At 38.8% G+C, this 21,393-nt stretch overlaps 1 protein-coding gene across 4 annotated transcripts in view; it reads left to right on the forward strand.

The window, feature by feature from the left end:
• LOC140229643 (MAP/microtubule affinity-regulating kinase 3-like) overlaps positions 1–21,393 on the forward strand; it is a 127,084-nt gene that overhangs the window by 16,537 nt on the left and 89,154 nt on the right. For 3 of the 4 annotated variants that reach the window (XM_072309888.1, XM_072309897.1, XM_072309894.1), the window contains exons 2-3: positions 5,827–5,942; positions 9,212–9,358. The exons of the other annotated variant lie outside the window; for it this stretch is intronic. In XM_072309888.1, coding sequence (XP_072165989.1) covers positions 5,856–5,942; positions 9,212–9,358 — 234 coding nt within the window. In that variant the 5' untranslated portion in view covers positions 5,827–5,855. The remainder of the gene's footprint in view (positions 1–5,826; positions 5,943–9,211; positions 9,359–21,393) is intronic. 4 annotated transcript variants of the gene reach the window in all.

Consider the following 21,393-nt stretch of genomic DNA (forward strand, 5'->3'; position numbering starts at 1 on the left):
GTAACATACTTCAATTACCAGAGGTCTCTCGAACTTGTTCTTGCACTGTATTCAGCAAAGGGAGATCATGTGAGACTCAGAGACAAGTTTCCAAATGTTTGCAAATTAGCATTTCCCTCCTGATAAAAAGAATGTATCTTTGACAACCCTAGAACTTGCCCCTACAACATGTAGTCTACCAGAGGTCCACTATACCTAGCAAACAGCCAATTCATGCCTACAAGTAAATTTCCATTTTATAGAAGGGGCAATTCAACTAATGAAGATTGATGTAACATGTTTGCCACTGTAGCCACAAACTTCAACTGAATTCCACTGTAGATACATACCTATGTAGTTGTATTATGAATAATGCTGTTATGGCGACTGTTGTAGTCATAGCAACTGATTGACAAATTGCCCTACATCGACGTAAATAAGCACTGAATTGATCAGTGTTTTAGTAGTAGCCATGATGAAAAATCATGGGCGTACATACTCGAGCAGGATTCGAACCTACGACCTCCTGATCACCGGACAGGCGTCATCTCCACTAGACCACCGAGCTTTCGCCCGACAGCAAGTGTTGGTTCTAATCCTTATAGCATGCAGCGGGTACTGCTTTGTTATTCAAATTCATGAAATTCTTCCGTCGAGATGTTTTCATTGCAACTGATTGACAAATTGCCCTACATCGACGTAAATAAGCACTGAATTGATCAGTGTTTTAGTAGTAGCCATGATAAAAAATCATGGGCGTACATACTCGAGCAGGATTCGAACCTACGACCTCCTGATCACCGGACAGGCGTCATCTCCACTAGACCACCGAGCTTTCGCCCGACAGCAAGTGTTGGTTCTAATCCTTATAGCATGCAGCGGGTACTGCTTTGTTATTCAAATTCATGAAATTCTTCCGTCGAGATGTTTTCATTGCAACTGATTGACAAATTGCCCTACATCGACGTAAATAAGCACTGAATTGATCAGTGTTTTAGTAGTAGCCATGATAAAAAATCATGGGCGTACATACTCGAGCAGGATTCGAACCTACGACCTCCTGATCACCGGACAGGCGTCATCTCCACTAGACCACCGAGCTTTCGCCCGACAGCAAGTGTTGGTTCTAATCCTTATAGCATGCAGCGGGTACTGCTTATAGTTGAGCATTTTCTCCACATGTGACATATATGTACACTGTAGTTGGTTCAAAACGTGTAAAATTATGTCTGTCACACTGCATCTTAGTCATTGAAGTACATTACTGTAAAAGCTTTGATTTTCCTACTTACGGATTTATTTTTCATGACTTTCGCTAATCGCTGGTGGCCCGTGAATTTAACAACATGCAAAAATATTGTGAACGGTAAGGCTTAAGTGCAGTTATGATAGCTTTAGTGTCACATCGCAAAAACGAGATCTCGCAAAAATGTCTATGATGTCGTCATTCGCTAAAATGTCCATACGCGGGAATAACAGCTTTTGCAGAAACACATACAGTACATGTATGTGTGTAAATACATACATATATGCACATGAACTCAGTTTCCTACAAAGTAGCACGAGATTCCTCCTAATGCTCTGTTCGTGTGTGGAATATCAATGAAGCAAAGGCTGACCGAGAGAACCAACTGTGCCCATAGGCAGTGTATCGTGACTGATATTGATAACGCGATATCGCAGCATCTGTGATCCCGAGGAATGTCGGGGTTTGCGTGCTCATTTCGATGCAGAATGAGCTCTGTCTATGGCAGATTGATACTCCATAGGACGCTATGGTTGTCTTTTTGATGCCCTCTCTGTCTGGCTTACGCTGGCTTGCGCTCCATGTTAGATTCAGTTTTTATTGCCTCTTCTTGTAGTAACCAGTGCTATTGCATGTTGAAATATGTGGATTGTCCTTCCAAGTGATAGGAAGCATATTGCAACTATTTCCGTCTTACAGATTATGATTATTAAATGGCTTATGCAGGATATACAGTATATTTCATACTTGCCAACTAGTAAGATTTTATCAGATTCAGTAAGATTTTTTATGTTAAAAATAGCAAAATCAGATTTTCTGTCAGAGAAATCAGATTTTTAAAAAATATTTAGATATACCTTTCATGTGTATTTTCTGAAGATTTGACCGAAAGTAAGATTTTTAACTTCAGTTTGCATATAAAATAAGATTTTTGCAATCCACAAGTAAGATATTTCATCTTGAAATGTTGGCAGGTATGATATTTTGACAGGGATGGTGTGATTTTTTTTTTCTCCCCCAATTTGACAATGTTAATGCTCTCCGCCCACTGCATCAAATGTAGATCTGTACAGTACTCTGTGTGAGACTCGCCCCTAATGCACTGGCAGTGTTTATGCTGATGGTAAGCCGTTGGGCATTTCGAATGAGCATGCCGAGGCTCTTTAATTTTCACCTGCACCTACTGCAGTGGAGGCGTGCTGTTAAGTGTTAGACTGATTTGCAGACCCTGCTAGCAGTGCACACTGCAGCTTTATCCATTATCATACATTGTATGTCTATTATCGCTAATTTTCGCCTATCCAAAGTGCTTCAAATATGTTACACAATTTTTAGTAATCCACAAGAAAAGGTGCTGTCCAGAATCGGCCTATTTCACACCCAAATGAGAAGACCTTGTGAATCTTAAATGTAGACATTCTTAATAGGAAAGTCACTGCACAATAATTTACATTTGGCATGAGATAACTAACTTATTTTTCAGGTTGAAAAGCAAAATCATTCCAGTCGAGTATGCATGTATATGGATATGATGGGGGAAATCAAGTGATCACAGCCAAAAGCAAGGTTTTGTTATGTTGTTCCAGAGTATTGTGAATCCCCTTCCAGTCAAGGCTCAACAGGATTTTTCTTTATTCATCATTTGGAACAAAATGTAGTCAGTTTCTTATTGTCATGAACACAAAACTGATGCGTGTACATATTGTATGTGTGTGTGTGTGGGGGGGGGGGGGTCTTATTCTCTGATAAGGTCATCTCTGTGTAATCTCAACAGTCAACAGATATTCATCTGTGACATTTTAATAACTATTGTATTGTTGTTGTTTTTTTTGGATCCTGCTGTTCATACAGTGTACAATTGTAGTCTACACGTCCGAGACATTTTATAGAGCTGTGTAATGTGCAGTGTATTATGTTGCACATGATGCAGTACGCAACGAGACTAGTACCCACCTACTGTGAAGGTACAGTGTGCCAAACCTGTGTGGGTGCTGGGAGTGAAAATGTTCCGCGTGCAAGCACAATGACTGGTGACGCATGGCTGGGATGTTTGATCAGTGTTTGACTCACGTTCTGTTCTCCACAGTCCCTACGGTAGAAGTAGAGGTAGCAGGAGACGTCAGTCTGGGCCTCGCTGCCCTCAGTGTAATGCTACAGATGCAGGTTACAGGCATTTGTAGTCCTGTGATTGGAATTTGACCCAGTCCTTTTCTTGAGTGTGATCTTGTTTTGGCTTTAGAGTGTAACCACTTGTAGTCACATACGTTGTAAATACAGTACATGTATCTGCTAGGAACTTAATAGCAGCCATGTTGCTTATAGTCATGTCATAGCACCGTTTAAGAAACTGAAGTACATCAAAGAAACACTTGATTAAAAGACTTTCAATGTGAGTGAGGGGATATTATCAAGATATATATCACATACCTTATATATCACATACCTTATATAAATATTCTCTATGCATCCATAGAATAAAGGAGGGTTTGTGAGCAACAAGTAGGAGACAGGAAAATATATATATATTCTGATTTTCTTTCCAAGTAAGTAATTGTCCAGGATTACTTGGCAACTTACTTGTCATTTACATTTCTCCACATCATTATACAGAGCTAACCAGGTCTCCCTTATATTGCAGGAGGCTCCCTGAAAATGTGACCATTTCATCATGTCCTAACAATGAATCTAAATGTCTCCTTGATTTTGGAACTACAATGCATTTTGCCCATTTCGATGCATGTAATATACAAGTACTGTATCCCCTCTGCTGCTCTTTGTAACTTTCCCTATTTTGATGTGCAGTGGTAGGCAGCCATGCATTATAGTAACATGCAGGATAATCTTTCTCCATCGCCCTGGATTTAGCTCAATCAGGTAATGCATTGGAGGAGATATAATGCTGACAGTGCTGTCGCAATTTTATATGCTGGCTGTTATTATGCTGGCACAATGTTTTGCAAGCTTGTGCGTATCACTTTCCATAATTGAGCTGTTGATAAAAAACAAACATCTTTAAGTGCATGTGAATAGAACTTGTATGTATGTACAAATGTGTACATCTGTATGTATGTATGTATGTACATATGTATGTGAGTGTGTGTATGTATGTTTGTATGTATTTGTATCCATACCATGTCTATTCACGTCTGAATGCTCACATGTTCATATGACATATGTCCATGTGAAGTATTGTAGATATTTAATACGATAACTCTTTGTGTCTGAAAGCTGCCCGAGTCTTGCTTTCCCAGAACCCATGATATTAGCCATACTGAAACTGAAACAGGGAAGATATGATATCAACCTCCTCCAAGTGAGTGTTAGCCGAGTTTGATGAGGCGTAAGCTAATCCCGTCCAGATGTGTAAATAATGGACTGTCTATGTAATCCTTCAAGATTGGTGAGAGGGTTTTCAGTTTTCAGTACTTACATGCTCTTTAGCTCTGAGTATCAGTTGATTTCCACAGAGGAATCATGGTGTAATATCTCAATCAGAAATTACATATTTCTAAGATAGTGCTCTTTAGAATCTGACTGTGCAATGTACCACTGTGCTGGCCTTTGTTGTTTTGTTAGGTTTTTTTCACACAATGCCACCAAATTTATTGCTGGAATGTTTGTATGTGTGGCATGTAACATTTTTTGAAGTTCTGCATACAATAATAGTATACACATTGAATTGAATGCATACTACAATGTATTTAACACTTTACAATCTGTTTTGGGATCTACACTCTATGAGCACAATGGGTGACCCTGCGGTCAGCATTGCAAAATAATGATCTTTTTTTTATCATTCTACATCTTTTGTCTCATGAAATCATGGAGTTGATTTCACAATCTGGTTTTTGTATTTTAAGTTTGATAACGAACTGTGTCACATAGCAGGTAAACCTGAAATGGATTTGGTGATGTCGTGTGTTAGTTTGTTTGTTTTTTAAATATGTGATGAATTCTATTGTGGGGGGGGGGGGATCATATGAATGCATTGTGTAAAGCTGTAGGACCTATTGATTGAAATGAAAGACAAGGATACTTATGTGAAAATGCAACATGTGTGCAAAGGATGGCCGAGTTTACTCATCAATTAGTGCCAAAAGTTTAATGTTAGGTGAGGAAAGAAGATGGTTTATGTTTGTTTTGCTTTGTTTTGTTTTGTTTTATTTAGTTTTGTTTGTTTTGTTTGTTTGTTTGTTTGTTTGTTTTGTAGTTGTTGTTTTTGCCCATCATGTCCAGGGATAATTTCCCTGTAGGCCCACTTGCCTGGGCATCTGAAAGTGACTGTCAGGCAAGTACATTACATTATGTGTAAATGAGCATTTGCTTGGTAAGTCTTTTTGTGTACTCTGAGTGCGGATTGGCACAGATAACCCTTCAGAGCTGTACACACTAGCCAGAGTCTCTGGTGCAGAAAGAAAGGGTTAAAGGTATTGGGCCCTTGCCTTCAATGCCAGTTTGGACAGAGGAGAGAAATGTTTGTTTGTACTGCCCTGGATAGTAACAAATAATATGAATTATTTTTGACTGTCATAAGCGGCATTGTCAAAACCAGAGGCTTATTTGTTGTTTTGTTTGTTTGTTTGTTTGTCTATTCACTTCAGGTTCTGGTTGACGTGATTGGGCAAACGTAATGTCCAGGATGCCAAACCTGACAACAGTCCATGAGACCAGCTCTCATGGACATGCTCGTGGTGGCCCACGTCCACATGTAAGAAACGTAAGTACACACCACTTCGCCCCAAAGGTCACAAGTGAAACCTTGTCACGCAATAGTGCCAGTGTCAGACTACAGAGCTTTATAAAATCTATACATAGAGATAAAAGGAAAAAGTTTGAAAAGTATCTTTCGTGTTCTTTCTTTAGGCAGTTAAACCTGCCCACAGCTTTTACTTTCAATTACACATAGTAAATGGTTACTTATTTCGTCTCTAAAAGAGCATTAGATTCAGAACTGTGTCATATTTCGACATCGCCATGGCAACACAATATTATCATCACATGTAGTTTTGTAGTGGCTGAACTTACCGTTAAAAAAGCCTTATTCCGCGTTGATGTTGACTTTAAGAGAGTAAGGCAAACAATCTGAGCAGTGAAAGTTTTCTTTTAAAGCCCTGCAGAAAAGTTGTGGTTATTCAGAGTTTGAAGTGCTGCCAGTCACAGTACCTTAATATACACCTGTATTATGTGTAGGTGGCATAAAATAAATCACCATGAAGTCTTTCATAAATTGTTTATAAATCCTTAAAAAATTTCCATATTGAAATGAAATCTCTGAAGAGGAATAGTTCATATCTTTCAACTGATCATATTTGAGAGGAATATATATCCCAATATATTTCAAGAAAGAAGATGTTTTTATCACTGTGGTATTTTTGTTGTTGTGAATACTTGTCAGTAGTGATATGTGACAGCTACAAATAGTAGGTGAACATTCCATTTTTTGTACAATTTTCTCCCATTAATTCCTGCTAGTTAATTGGATTTCAGGGTTGGCAGGTGTGATGTTATGGGAGGCTTTATTCACGCCAAATTATTGAATATGTTTTAGTTATTCAATTACTAGTACCAGAGTGTTGGATAGGGGTACTCTGTCATTGCAAGTTCAAGTGTTGAAATATTTGATAAATGTATATCTTCACTGTGTTCACAGTGACTACAATCATATCATTCCTATACGTCAGATAATACATCATGAACCAGATAACTATACATTACACTATATGTGTACATTGTTCAAGGTACAGAATACATGTATAATCAATATTCACAAAAAGAAAATCTTATCACTGACTGGTCCATGACAGAGGAGACGTTTGCTTAGTAAAACATGCAAGTTATAATTATTTCAATGACATCTTGATGTGCGAGATGTACAATCTGCCCATTGCAATCCAAATATTGGGCAATTGTATACCTTCGCGTACAAGCTCAGAATGACTCTAGAGTAGACAAGTCTTACTTATTCTGCAGGGGGTTTCCTGAAAACATCATATCTTCTCTTTATGTCAGGATAAGAGAATGTTAAGCCTCCCTGATTTGGGATTTGTTTTTGTTTTTGTTTTTTGTTTTTTCATTTAAATGCATGTAGCACACATGTATCCTCCTCATTACTCTGATAATCTTCCTGAATTGGGTTTCTAAATATTGGCAGCCCTGTTACTGTCATGACTGATTTCAGATTGTACTTCTTTTTTTTTCTTTTTTTTTTTGTAACGAGAATAGAACTTATGAATTTATATATATATATTTTGTGATGCAAGGCACGAAAGGAAGCCATAATTGAGAGGGGAAAAATGGAAAAACTGGCTGCGTTAAAACAAATGAGTTGTTGACAAGGTCATGCCTTTATGTATATGTAAAGAGGAATCTCGATGTGCTGAGCTAATGTAAAATTTGGAATATTGAACCTCGTTTTAGAAGGTGTACCCTCAGTATTACTCAAAAAAAAAAATCATCTGATATCAAGAATGTGAATCTTTTTAATGGATAATAAAATGGGAGACTTTCTGGCTTGGTTGAAGACACTCGGTGGAAGCCACAGTCGAATACTGTCCCCGCGTTCACATTGGTCCCCGCGACGCGGGGAAAGTCCCGAGCTGTGGGACTTTCTCCTCAAAAACCATAATGTGAACGCTCGCTGGGACTTGTCCCCTCGTCCCTGCGAAGCAAGTCGGGTACGGGGACAAGATTTGGAGGGGAGAGTGACCTTGGGGCGCAATTGATAGCGTCCAGCTGTGGTCATCAAATGTGCGCATGCGCTATGCCTGGATTCAAGTGGCAGAGCTCGCTCCAAGCCCCAAAATGCCCCACAGCTCGGGGACAGATGAGATACCAATGTGAACGGTCAGTCGTAAAAAAGATAAGATCTCTTGTGGCTGTCCCCGCGTTGCGGGGACCAATGTGAACGCGGGGTGTATGTGCGAAAAAATCATGAGGAGGTGGCTTCAGACACGGTTACAAAATGAGAGGCAGTCAGCATAAAATGCCGATAAACCCATGTCATTTACCAGTAGAAATAATGTTGTAATGCATGTTCACAAAACCATTTTAAAATGCTGATAATGATATTAAAAAAATGTGTCCAAAAATTCAAATTCAACTGCACTGTAACTAATATATCTTTCAGAGCATGTGATTGAATTTGATTAATTTGTTATTCTTAAAAACTTTATGCTGATATCCTCTATAGATGTAAAAGCACTATATTAGTTGGTTTTGAGCACAAATTAGTTGCTAGGATTATTTAGTTGATCTTTCCCAAAGAACTCAATTTGTTTGGAAACGGGTTTGGAGATGATTTGAGACCAGAGAAGTTGCTACGAATGGTCATTTCCAGTTGTTGTATGTATGATCATGAACATGAATGCAGATGCAGCATGTAGACTATGTACATTGATATGTGATCTTTATGTACATTTTAAATTGTGTACGAGATCCATGTCTGTATGATTTTTATAAAATTGCTGATAATGCTACAGTGGGCATCATTTCAAAAAGCTCTGTACAACAATCATTAAGTTTCACAAATAGCAGTTTCTATGACAGCAGCGATGCAGCAATCAATCAGATGTGAGTGTTTGAGTCATTACCATGGTAAGCGCAATTATAGCAACTTTCAATGATTGTAAAGTCCTTTATGAAATTGGCAGCTGTGGATGTTTATTGCCCAGGTTCACGAGAGTACAACTGTATCAGTGGTCACACATGAACTTTAATCTTATTCATTGTATGTATTTCATCCATGCAAACAAAGAAAGACTCAAAGTTCAGTTGGTTATCTGCACGAGCCTTATTATCATCGCTAACCAGATTACTTCTCCGTGTAAGACCTGTATGCCCCATTATTGCAGAAGCCATGGTGGTGATCACTTCAAAAGAAGATCTTCTGTGCAATGTAATATCTACATGGCTTCCACAAGAAGTTAAAACTTTAATGTATGTGACTATTAAACTCCATGCCTTTTCACCATGCCTTTCTGGTTCAAGGGGGAAGATTCATCCAACTCGTCACGCACCAGGAGTAGAACAACAGACGAACAGCCACATGTCGGCAAGTACCGTCTCATCAAAACCATTGGCAAGGGGAACTTTGCAAAAGTCAAGCTGGCCAAACACATACCAACTGGCAAAGAGGTAAGTTGAGTTAATAGCTAGCTGCCTGTGTGCAGGTTGTGTGGCTTTTCATTTGCTCAATTATTCCTGCAGTGATATTGATAGAACTGTAGTGTCCAATCACTTGTCATCCATTTTGAATATAGTGCACTCCCGTTATAATGAACTTGGTTTTAACAAAATTCCAGTTACAACAAAGTAAAAATTCTGGCCGCAACATTATCAGCTCTATGTATTTTTATTGTTTATTTTTCCCGTTATAACGAAATTTCAATATAACGAAAGAAAACTGCCGGTCCCGAGGACTTCGTTATAATGGGAGTCCGCTGTACTAAAGAATGTACATCAATTTCTGCACATGGACTCACTGACAAATCTCAGACGTACACTTTGGCATGATATGCAGTTAGGTTATAAATTCATAGTGATTCTTTCTACTACAGTAGTAGTCTCTTGGCTAGGACTCATCACCTACATTTCGAGTTATTGTATGATATCTGAGAAAGTAGCATGTCGTTTCGAATTTTAGCTGTAGCTAGGTATTGCTTAGTGGTGAGAAATTTGATGTACCAATATGAAAAACATTTTGTAGTCCAAATTGTACATGATCTATGATGGCCTCATCTTTTCTCAATTGTGACATTTATAGAAATGAACATAATCAAAAGTAGTTATTTTCTGTGGAATTAACAGTAGAATCTTCATATAAGCTTCTCATGCTGAATTACCAAAACATGAATGCACTGAAAGATGTTCATTTGGAAAAGGGGAAGGGGAAGTTTTGCTCTCATGTTTTTCACATGAAGTTGTTGAAAATATTATTTTAGCAACAACACTGTATTTGAGCTTTCTCAGGGACAACTTGATCAATAGATTGCAATGAAAGCAACAACACTGATAGGTCCACAATACACTTCAAGTACATCATCAGATTTCCTCTGTAGCAGTTGTGGCTAACGAGCCCTCCCTTATGGAAAACAAAACCGCACACATAAGTACCACAGATTCCTGCTCAATCTGCATCGTGTGTTTATTGCAAATATCAGCAGTTCCCATGTGATGAGTAAGGTCCAACCAAATTCCAGTCCCAACAGATTGTCTTCTGGTATTTCTTTTTTTTAATGTCCAACTGAGACAGACAGAAGTTACGTTCACATGATGTTTGTAATCTTCAGTGATTAGCTTGCACTTTTAAACTATTATGTGTGTCCACATGACACGTAAACTGAACGACTTAATTTTTGGTGATGATTAAATCACAAAGTTGGGAGAACTACATGCGTGCAGTGCCGGCAATAAATTCTTCCATAATGGATGACAAAACAGTACTGTGCAACACTCTAGCGGTCGACCCAGAAGCTCAGGGGGACTAGGGTTCACAAAGAGGTTAAGCTATCTTTAGGGTTAGTTGATTATTGTGTTCAAACGGTGCTAAATTAGGAGTTGACAGAGCGTAAACCGTAAGATGTCTTGTGGTTCTAGTCATCAACTAGTCTTTTAAGATTGTTCAATTTTGTGTACATTTACGTTAGGCTAAACTCCAAACTAATCATCTACAAGATTAAAACTTAGGAATCCTTAAGTTAAGGAACATTGTGTGAATGTAACTATTGAATGACACTTGTTACACTGTAAAGTGTAATTGGTGTCTTTGCTGTGATGATGTACATAATAGGCAAATTTACCAAGGTATTCAAATGGGTAGATGCCATCCATCCAACAACCTGTCAATGAGCTGCATGTATTCAATTCATTTGTTCTCATTGAAAAGATTATATTAGTAGAGGATATCTAATTTGCTTGCATTAGTAATTGATATGTCTGGCTAAGTGTCGGTAAGCAGATGGGTTGTCAGGAACATTTGTTATAAAGGTTCGCATATGATATATGATATGACAATGAACAAAGATATATTCAAATACTTGGGGAAGTGAAACAAATTATGCATGCAAAAAGGTTACAGATATTGAAAACAGGGTGAGTACAGAGTTGAAATGCCTGTTTCCACTTTCGTTATGATTGCACACAAGTTTGAGAGGTATCCCCATCACCTTTCCTATACCTGTCCCCTTCCACAAAACAAACACAAAAAGAGAACAAACAGTAAACCAGGAGTTGAACTTTGCTGTGATTGTTTCTCATATGCATAATTACATTTGTAATATAGAGCTCAATGGAACAAAAGACAGTTACTTGGCAGAGGAAAGGCTGATGTAGAGTGAAGGAGTGGAGTTGAGAGATACTGACTCACCAGGTCAAGGGTCATGCACGATGGGGAAGTGTGTTGATGCAGCGTAGGAGCTGTGTGTTTGTCCAAGGTGGCAAAGCAAGTTGACATGGGGAGGATTTACCAGGGACCAAATATGTACATGATGCTCGGCAACAGTCAAAACCTGTCAAGCACCTTTTCATAAGTAGATTAAATAAAAACCAAGGAGGCTTATTATACTGATCAACCCCCCCCCCATCTTTCCTGTCTCCACTACAGATTGTGAATGTGAAATTCCTGTTCCTAGTGTACTTTTGCATATGTTTGCATTGAATCAGGCATGGGAAAGGGTGTGAATGGCTAGTTGTTGTTTTTTTTTTTTTGGTTGGTTTTTTTTGTTTTGTTTTGTTGTTGGTTTTTTTTTTGTTTTTTTGTTTTGTTTTGTTTTGTTTTGTTTTGTTATTTAAGGCTATTCTTTTACCTCTGCACTTGATTGAAGTAGCATTTTCTGTACCGGTATCCTGTTAGTTTGTGGCTGATCATGTACTACTAGTACCTCCAGTTCATGGTTAATGTATTCACGTGTAGAGTACGCAGATTATGTGAGATATATAATGTGGTCACAACCTGTTTCGCATTGAACATATTCAAATGAATGAGTTATTAGCCCGTGATTCATGTACCCGAAAGTAACAAATAACTTAGAACCATTTCAGGGGAAATATACTGACAGAGATGATGTCATATCAATGTCAAAACCTGGTGGTATCACGAAAGCAGTGAACTAGTGGGAAAAAGATAATGTAGAAATGTTCTGAAAGTGTGTGTCATAATATTTATTTTCTGACGGCGATCCTAACTTCGAGGATAAGCTCTGTGGGGTGCCAAGTGTTGCATGGTCATTTTCTTTACAAAATTTGTAATGTCATTGATGAAATGACTGATTTCGTGACGAAATGACCGATTTTGTAACAAAATTGACCATGTGACACTTGGTGCCCCATAGAGCTTATCCTTGAAGTTGGCTTATCCTCGAGGTTAAGGATCACCATCTGAATGCAACTATTATGACAGTGATGCTACCCAAGAAGTATCCTTCATTATTAGTCTATGCATTTGTCATTAATTTTCTGGAAACAAATTACTTTAATAATTCTGCTCAAGGCAAAAGAAAAAATAATAAATTCACATTAAAGACCCAGTAGTGTAGGGATGCCATGGAGTGAGAAGGCTGACCTGGCTCGGATTTATTTTGAGAATCTCCGCGACAAATTTTGTACAGCTTTGTCACTGAATGCTACATGAACACACTCGCAGGCAGAGAATCTTGACTGGAGTCAACCGTTACGGGTGAACGTATGCTTCAATGCACATACCAGTATTCTTCGCTGACAGGCGCTGTTTGTGGTTTTCGAATGCGTCCTGGTGGGCAGCGAAAGAAGGTCAATTCAATTAAACTGCCAATGTTTCCCTGTGGGTCTTGCACATCTTGTATGACAGATAAAGGTCAAGGTTGTCTTAACAGAAATTCACCCCTCCCCCCCCCCCCAAAAAAAAAAAAAAAGAAGTGATGTCATGGAAAATATGTCCTTTTTTTTGTGACCTTTACATTTGGTTATTTGATTTGCACATGGGCCAATAATCTAAATGACTTACTTACATCCAAGCAGTGTAAACTGTTGTGTAGATTGACCAATTTTTTTTTTTTAAATGTTCACTTTTCTGATCATGCTTTGTGTCTCTGCAGGTAGTGAAATAAAAATCCCACTCAAGGGTTAGATTCACCTGCGAGAATTGAAGCTTCGACAAATTGTAGTGCCCAAGCCGTCATGCAGATACAGAAGGTCAAACCTGGCAATTTGACATCACTTTTTTTTTTCTTTTTTTCTTTTTTTTTTAGAAGTTGCCTCTTTGTGAGAAGTGGAAATTAGCATTCCAATTATCTTTCCTACCTTGGAAACGTGCCCCAAATGTTCTCTCTGAATTCACCCCCTTGCCAAATCTGAAACGAGTGTAGTCAGACCGGGCTTCGGGCAATGGTGCACGGCGAGCAAAGGAGAAGAGGCGCTCATGTGTGTTATTCCAGTCGGCTGGCAAATGCCAAGATCCACCATGTAGCACTGGGAGGGCCCCAGTCACAGGAAGTCTCACACACATGTTAATATTTCTCTTGTCGAAGAAGGACAGCACAGTATGCATGCAGGTTCCACATTCTCAGTGATATTCAGTTACATACTAGATTGATCTTAATTTTGATCAGATCTTAATCTGAAACTCTTGAGAACACCAGTGGCAGTGTGCTACACACGGTCACCCACTTAACACTTGCCCACTTGCCCGGGGCCACTAACACTCATTAGGTATATTCACATCGATTATTATATACTGCAACATTACGCTTGGTATTTCATAATGTGAACGCAAAATGCACTGCAAAATATATCACAAGATGCCGCGGTATCTAGGGTGGTGATTCAAACTTCGCAAGAAATACGCATAATTGAGTGTGATTTGTGTCACGAAATATATCAGTGATCATACAGCAGGGCATTTTTCATGTGACTCGACATACTCTGTGTCTTTTCCCATCGGAGATATGCCTTCGCAATGCTGGCCAGAAATACCATGTTATTGTATTCCATGAATGAGAATAGTACCAATCCTTACTACAATGTATCTATTACTGTGATATTTTGCCATTGAGAACAGTGCCAACAATATACTGCGGTATTTAATACCACGGTAATTCTAATGACTAATGTGAGTGCATCTGCTGTCAGATGAACAAAGTCAACGGGTGCTAACGAGTAAAATGAATATGAGATGAGGCCCTTGCCCAAATGCAATTTGTTGGCACGTAGACGGAAAAAGGTTGTTTTTGATGCCCTGAACACAATTAATCAGCTTTCAGTACTACACATTCTTGAAAGGTTGCTGTGGTCATATTTGCGACTGGGATATTTTTTAAATTAAGAAATTTGATGCTGTCGGGGGTAGACAACATATCAGTAAACTTTGAGGAAAATCGCACAATCTGTTGGATGGATCTTAAAGTTTATAAGTACCGTCATCTCTTGATTTAAAGACTACAACGGTTCGTGATGTCCTAGAAGTGGGTGTATTTTTCCCAACATCTTTCAATATATAACTGCAGTTGGAAGCATGTGTACATGCAGTGCACAAGAATTGCTTGTGATATACCAGTTTGGTTGAAATCCCATATGCCTATGTCAAAGATGCTAACTGTTATTTTTTAGCATTATTTCATACTGTTTTGGCCAAAAAATACTGCCAGTTTCATGGTAAATATTGTTTTTCCCACATTGTATTACTACACCTGTCAGGCATGCAAGGTAACAATACTCCCCCCCCCCCCCCCCCTAAAATGTGCCCTTTTAGCCTTCAAAGACTGCATTCCTATGGATGGAGGAGTGCATTATCCAGGCACTAAGGTGCTGGTCAACTTTGTTTAAAGAAGCAAAGATTGACTTATCAACATTTGAGCTTACTGCTAGCAGTTCATGCTTCTTTATTTCCTATTACCCTGGGAGAATTCCTTTAAGTGCTACCCGCTACTTGTAATTCATTCTGTAATGTAATTGTGAATCGCCCATGCCATGATCAATAAGTCATAATGAAATTGAGTCGAGAAAGGAGGGTGGAGTTTTAATTATTACCACCGCAGTGACTATTGATGTAGTAGCTTGCTGCATGTCAGTGGCATTTTGTGTGTAAAAGGGAATGAAGGGGAAAAAAATGAGTCCCCGCTATTTTGCTGTGAGACAAGGAGAACAGTCCAAAACATGTACCCCAGTGATTTTTCAGAGAAAATGCACCGTGTGCATGCCCAGTTCAGCAGACGCGTTTGCTCTCACAGTATGGGCATGCTACTGTGTAATGAGATGAACATGTCGGCCCTTCGACAGGAGACCCAGCTGGTGGGGTAGCCTCAAAAGGGGGTCAAGTATTAACCCTCTCTCACTCTCTATCTCACTGTCTACCCCCCCCCCCTTCTTGTCTCTTTTACAGGCAGTGGGGCGTCATGGCAGTGATTTACTCATTAATATGTTTTTAGTAGAAGTGTTCACCAATGGTGTTTCGGATGGGATATGATAATGTGCCATAAATGCAGAGTAGCTGCACCATAAATGCAGAGTAGCTGCACGTCCAAATGTGTGCAGTTTTGACAGGCTAGACATCATTTATAATCAAGTGGATACATGTGACCATCTAACTACTGCTGTTTATCATATTTTTGCTCTGAAAAGATTGAACAATATCATTCAATGAAGTGATCTATGGTAGACATATAATGCAATGACAGCAATAAACGTGCATCGATGTGGTAAGTCTTCGTGTCTTTCTCTTCTATGCCAGAGATATGAAAAAGAGCTCCATTTTACAAGTATGAACAATATAATACTGCTAGGAAGGAAAACAGCAGCAAAAGTTCACATTTGTTATTCAAGTGTACTTCATCCATCATAAAATGTAGAAAGTGCACGGTTCAATTACAAGCAGGGCATGAGTTATAAATTGCTGAGCAATACTAAACCTAACTGGAAAGTTAACAAAAAAGTTGATATGAAATTCAGCTTCAAATTTCAATCCTCAGACATTTGCCATCTTTTATTTCCTCTATAAAGATTTATCAATATCTGTATGCAGTGTCTATGATCATATTTCCCACTATGTTATAGCAACTAAGCACAACTCCCTTCTGTGTTATGGCAAGAGTAATTAAAGTGTTACTCCCCCCTCTGTTCAAATTAGCTTTTTTGAACAGAATGAAATCAAGCGAAGAGAATGGATTTTGTAGAAGATCATTAAAGATAGTAATTTTCACAAGTCCTCACAGAGCAGTGACAGTAGTCCTTACTACATAAATTATGCATAGTTAATGAAGTAGTAATTGCATTACCTCACATTTCTCCTATTATTTTTTGACCCAAAATATCATTTACAAAGTGTTTTTTTTTTTTATGTGATGATTTTAACAGCAGCTTCCTCTCTTTCTCCCCTAAGACTCATCACTGCTGAGTTATCTCAGACCAACAATAATGTGTACTTAGTGTGGAAGATGCTCTGTACAAAGGTTTCATGTGGATTTCATTCCAAAACAGGAAAATTAATTAAGATTTGCAGGCCACGGGGGTACTTCTGTGTTGATGACATCATCACCTGAACTCATTTGCATGTATGTGGTTGCAGCTAATGTCAATATTTCACCAATTCATGTGAAATTTTAAAGCTCCCTTTAGAACTACTTCTTGCGTGATTTTGATGAGACATCTTGCTTCTTCTTGTTTGATTAGACCCTGTTTCAACAAATTCAACTTGAATATAGAGTAGAGTGGCACTCAAGCTACATGTAGCAGTATCTACTGCTTAACCCAAATCAGCATACTAGTAATGTTTAGTTAGTAATAAAGTAGAATATTCACATTATATTTGTAGGATTCGAAAAATAAAACAACACACACACACACACACACACACACAAGTAATGAATTGGGATATGAAGGTTGAATGGAGTCGAAGACAGCAGCAAGATCAAGGTAGCATTAGTAAGGAGCTAATTCGAGTAAGCATGTTCCTCCATCAAAAGTAAGACTCAATTACACGGCAGAGCAAACCTGTACATGTTTGGTTGTAAGCTCATTATCATTTGTCCTAATTACATGCTGGCTGAGGCTTTAGGCATAACTCAATTACTCGTCTGCAATCTTGGCCAAGACCTAATCTTATTTTCCGACGAGTTCCTGATAGTCCTTCGCATTGAGTCGGTTCACGCTGACGAGTGAAAGTGATGTCATTGCGTGCAAGTGGGCGGCACCGGCAATGCTGATATTGCATTAGGAGCTTTGCAGGGACCTGGACAGAAGAAATATTTAGGGGAAAGTTTTGCTCTCAATATAGTTCAATGATTGACTGTCTTTTTTAATGGCACTCATGGCTGGGGCAATCTGGAAAGAGTGAATAAGGGTAGTGTTCAATAGAAATTTCGAGATGACAATGTTGTATACGTGACTGAAAGTGATAAAAGTTTTCGCAAATCACGAAAATCACATTTGCTGTCCTTCATGCTCATGTGAGAGTTAGCAGCCTTTTTGTTTACAAAGTCTCCCAACAAGTCTGAGCAAAGTTCAACCCAGTTTTTCTCGAAACATGTTGCAGTCTACAGTGAGTAACCAAAACTGTCAGTGGCACTTGAAATACATTATTGAGTTTCAGACCAGTGTGGGAGATGGGAAAATAACATTATATATGACATTGCTGTAGCATTATGCAGTTTTCTTTTAATGCTGGAGAGTGGTTCATCTTTAGGTTGGTAGAGTCCTGTTTAGACTTCTATAGACTTAGTGCTGTCTTGAGAATAAGTTAAAAAAAATAAATAAATGAATAAGTAAATAAATAAATAAATAAATGAATAAATAAATAAATAAATAAATTGACTGTGGGGTCAAGTTGTAATCATTTTCATAGTACCCTTGTCCACTTGAAAGACATGACTTCACAAGCCCTCAGAGATTTGTTTTATACTATTGTATGCCACTGAGATGTCAGGTTATTTTGTAGTGATTTCTTTAATTTCCCTAAAGGGAAAGTTTGTAGAATAAATGCAACAAAACCTGGTAATGAAAGAAAAAGACCTGGGGGATTGAATCAGAATAAGGGGGTGGGGGAAGTATAACAGTAATGAAGTGAGACCACTTTCTCATCAGGAGGTCATGGAGGAACAATCTTGCTCCATGGTCCCCTGGAAATCTGCAGGTTATCGTAATCGCATGACTGCCGGACCATCAAGTGTGAAACTTTGCATTTTCTTTTCAAACAATGAAATGACAGTTTTTCAGTACTTTCCTGAGTAACATTTTTCTTTATGACCTCTCTGTCAAGATGTATAGTATGTAGATAATGATATGACCTGGCACACCCTCCAAGATAGCAGATGGAAGACACATTAACAAAGATAATTAAGGGTCCATTTTTTTTTTTTTCAGATGAATTTAGGGGGTCCCCACTTTTTGGCAGTTGGCACATGTCTCCATCTGTTTTTCTGTAGCTATCGTGCTACTATTATAACGTGTGTGATCGTTGGTGGGAGGGATCCACTCTGCCCGACGCACATATTGATCCCATTCTATGGCTCAGGCTTATCGATAGAAAAGGGTTCCCTGAAAGGCCCTGGCAACAATGGGCCCCCACAGCACTTCTCAGAGTTCACACACCGGCCTTGTGTACTCACGGCCGTGTTACGATGTGGCTATCCCCACAGTTTGTAGAATAGAGGGAAGAGTCTGTTCCCCGAGTCGCTCAAATGTAGACTCAAGAACTCTGTTGTGGTACTTTTACTGTAATGCTTTGTGTGCAGTGAGAGGGTGGACTGTGCTGATGTCATGTGCCTGGATGTGTTTACGTTGTGACCCAGTAATGCACTGATGTACTTAGAATGGTTTTACAGGTTGCGTTATTGTGTGTGTTTTCACTTTTGTTTTGTGTGTGAATTCAGCAGAGCATTTGCAATCCAGCTCAACAATGCCAGGATGTGAGATAGTGGGGAAACTTTATTCCAGGGAATCTTTTTAAGGGCCTAGCAGAAGCATGTTTATCACCCTGATGTTTAGTATCAGCTCAAGAAATAATTTGTGATTATCATTCAATTGATTTTTGGCCCCTTTACATAGGGTGTATATTATATTACTTCTCATCACAAAATCGATATCAGCCTTGCTGAGGAATTGGCCGTATACTTGAAGGCATTCATTTTCAGTCAATTTTATGGGAAAACAACAATTGCCCATGTAGTGTATATAATGTGATTTACGATTCTCTAGCTTGGCATCATTGATAGCATTTGCGTATTCCCAAAGAGATCCGTTTGTGTTGACACCTTTGTAGCGTATGCACAAACTAGACCAATTCTAGCTCCGCCATCAAGCTGTATAAGGTCAACAAGCTGTAGGAAGCTCGTTGAAGGACCTTGTGCGAGTGCTCATTTTCTGCTGCATTATTGGGTACATTGCCTTTGACTTGTGTATGTGTGTGTGCTGAAGTGTCCTGACACATGTTCTGCTCCACAGCGTACAGACTTCATCAAGGAACATGGTGCAACCCATTATTGCCTTCTGAGGTAGCAGCCGTAATTCCTGCAAGATTACCGGGGGATCTCCAGCCAAACATGGGCTCCTAGCTGTGCCTAGAAGCCATGTGAAAGCCACAAGAGAGATAGAGAGAAAAAAATAGAATATTCTGTTTCATAGCGACAGTGAAAGGGGTACAAAAAGTGACTTTGATAACTGTTTTGATGGTGTATTGAAGAATGAAGACCATTCTAAGAAAATACTAGCAACTTGATTTAAACTGAAGGCCTCAAGTTCAGAAAGCCATGAAGTAAGGAGTATTTCCTGTAAAAGAGAAAAACAAGTTCAGTGTTTTCTCATCATGTCAGATTTGTAGAAGTCATGAAGGCAAGTGGATATGACTTATAGTTATAAACAAAAAGCAGTCTAGGGAGCTTAAAGGGATGTTATAGTTTTGGTTGAGATGGGGATTCAGGTTTTAACTTTTTTGTGAAATAAATTGAAACCACTTATATGAAATATTAAGGAACATACAATTCAAAGAGGAACTGAAAGTTTATTTGATGAAAATCTGTTTTCAAATGACTGAGATATCCAAAAACCAAGTGGTCCTATTAAAAGGTCAGGTCCACCTTTTATTATTAGGACTTCGTGTTTTACTTTGTGTATGGATATTTCAACCATCTCAACTAAAACTATACCATCCCTTTAATTGCATCAAAGCTTGCTACATTTGTAGTCTGGCTGCATACAACAGTTACTGTAAACCAATGTTGGGCAACCCCTGCACTTGTTGACTGATTCAGTTTGTTATTTCCAAACCAATTTTACAATGGATATTGACAAGCATTTCATTTTTTGTGACTGTACTCTCATCAAACAATTACATCTGTACCTATCTATTCTGCTTTCTCTCTCTCTCTCCCCCTCAATCTATCTACAGTATGTATATGTATACGTAAAGGCCTACACACACACACACACACACACACACACACACACACAATGTAGTGACCAATTATATTTTGTCAGAAATGACAAGAATACAGGATGCACAGTTCTGCTATTGTAATGTACCCCCAAGATATGCAACAGAATAGTACTTATCACTGTATGCTAGGCTGGCTGCAGTAGATCTTTGTACCAAACATGCAAGGTAGTGCGTGAATTGAGGAGGCAGTCTGTCCTGGTATTTAGCCAATTGCCCCATCCGGACATTACCACGAAAAATGGATTCAAGGCGATAGTGTCATTTCAAGTTCAGGATTGTCAAAGGGAATCAACTCAATTTAGAAGTTGGTGCCTCCCCCCCCCCCCCCCCCCACCATCGCTCTACAATCATGGTTCCAAAGTGCAATCTCCGACACTTGACCCGCTCTTCTAAATTACCTGTTCATTATTGTCCACATTGGGATGTAATATATTATCGCCCGGCATCTATTCGCATCCATTCGCTTCATGCCGCCCTGGGCAAGCCCCCCTGTCTCTCTTCCCACGCAAAGAGCCCCTTTCAAGCTTTAAAGGGCAATGTATGAGTAATATTGCATCAGAATGGTTTTGTGGTTTTTTTTTTCTAAACTGCACATTCCATGTTTAACATCCCTCAAGTATTCATTTGTTGGTTTGTTGGAGACTGCAGTTTTACATTATGATTTTCATACAATCTTATCCCTTACTTGTGCAATATTCCCTGGTATCTCATTCATTGCTGTCCAATATGATATGAATATATCATAACAGTTAATATAAATAACAACTGCCAT

Source organism: Diadema setosum, chromosome 1, assembly GCF_964275005.1.
Source record: "Diadema setosum chromosome 1, eeDiaSeto1, whole genome shotgun sequence".
In the NCBI taxonomy this organism is placed as follows: domain Eukaryota; kingdom Metazoa; phylum Echinodermata; class Echinoidea; order Diadematoida; family Diadematidae; genus Diadema; species Diadema setosum.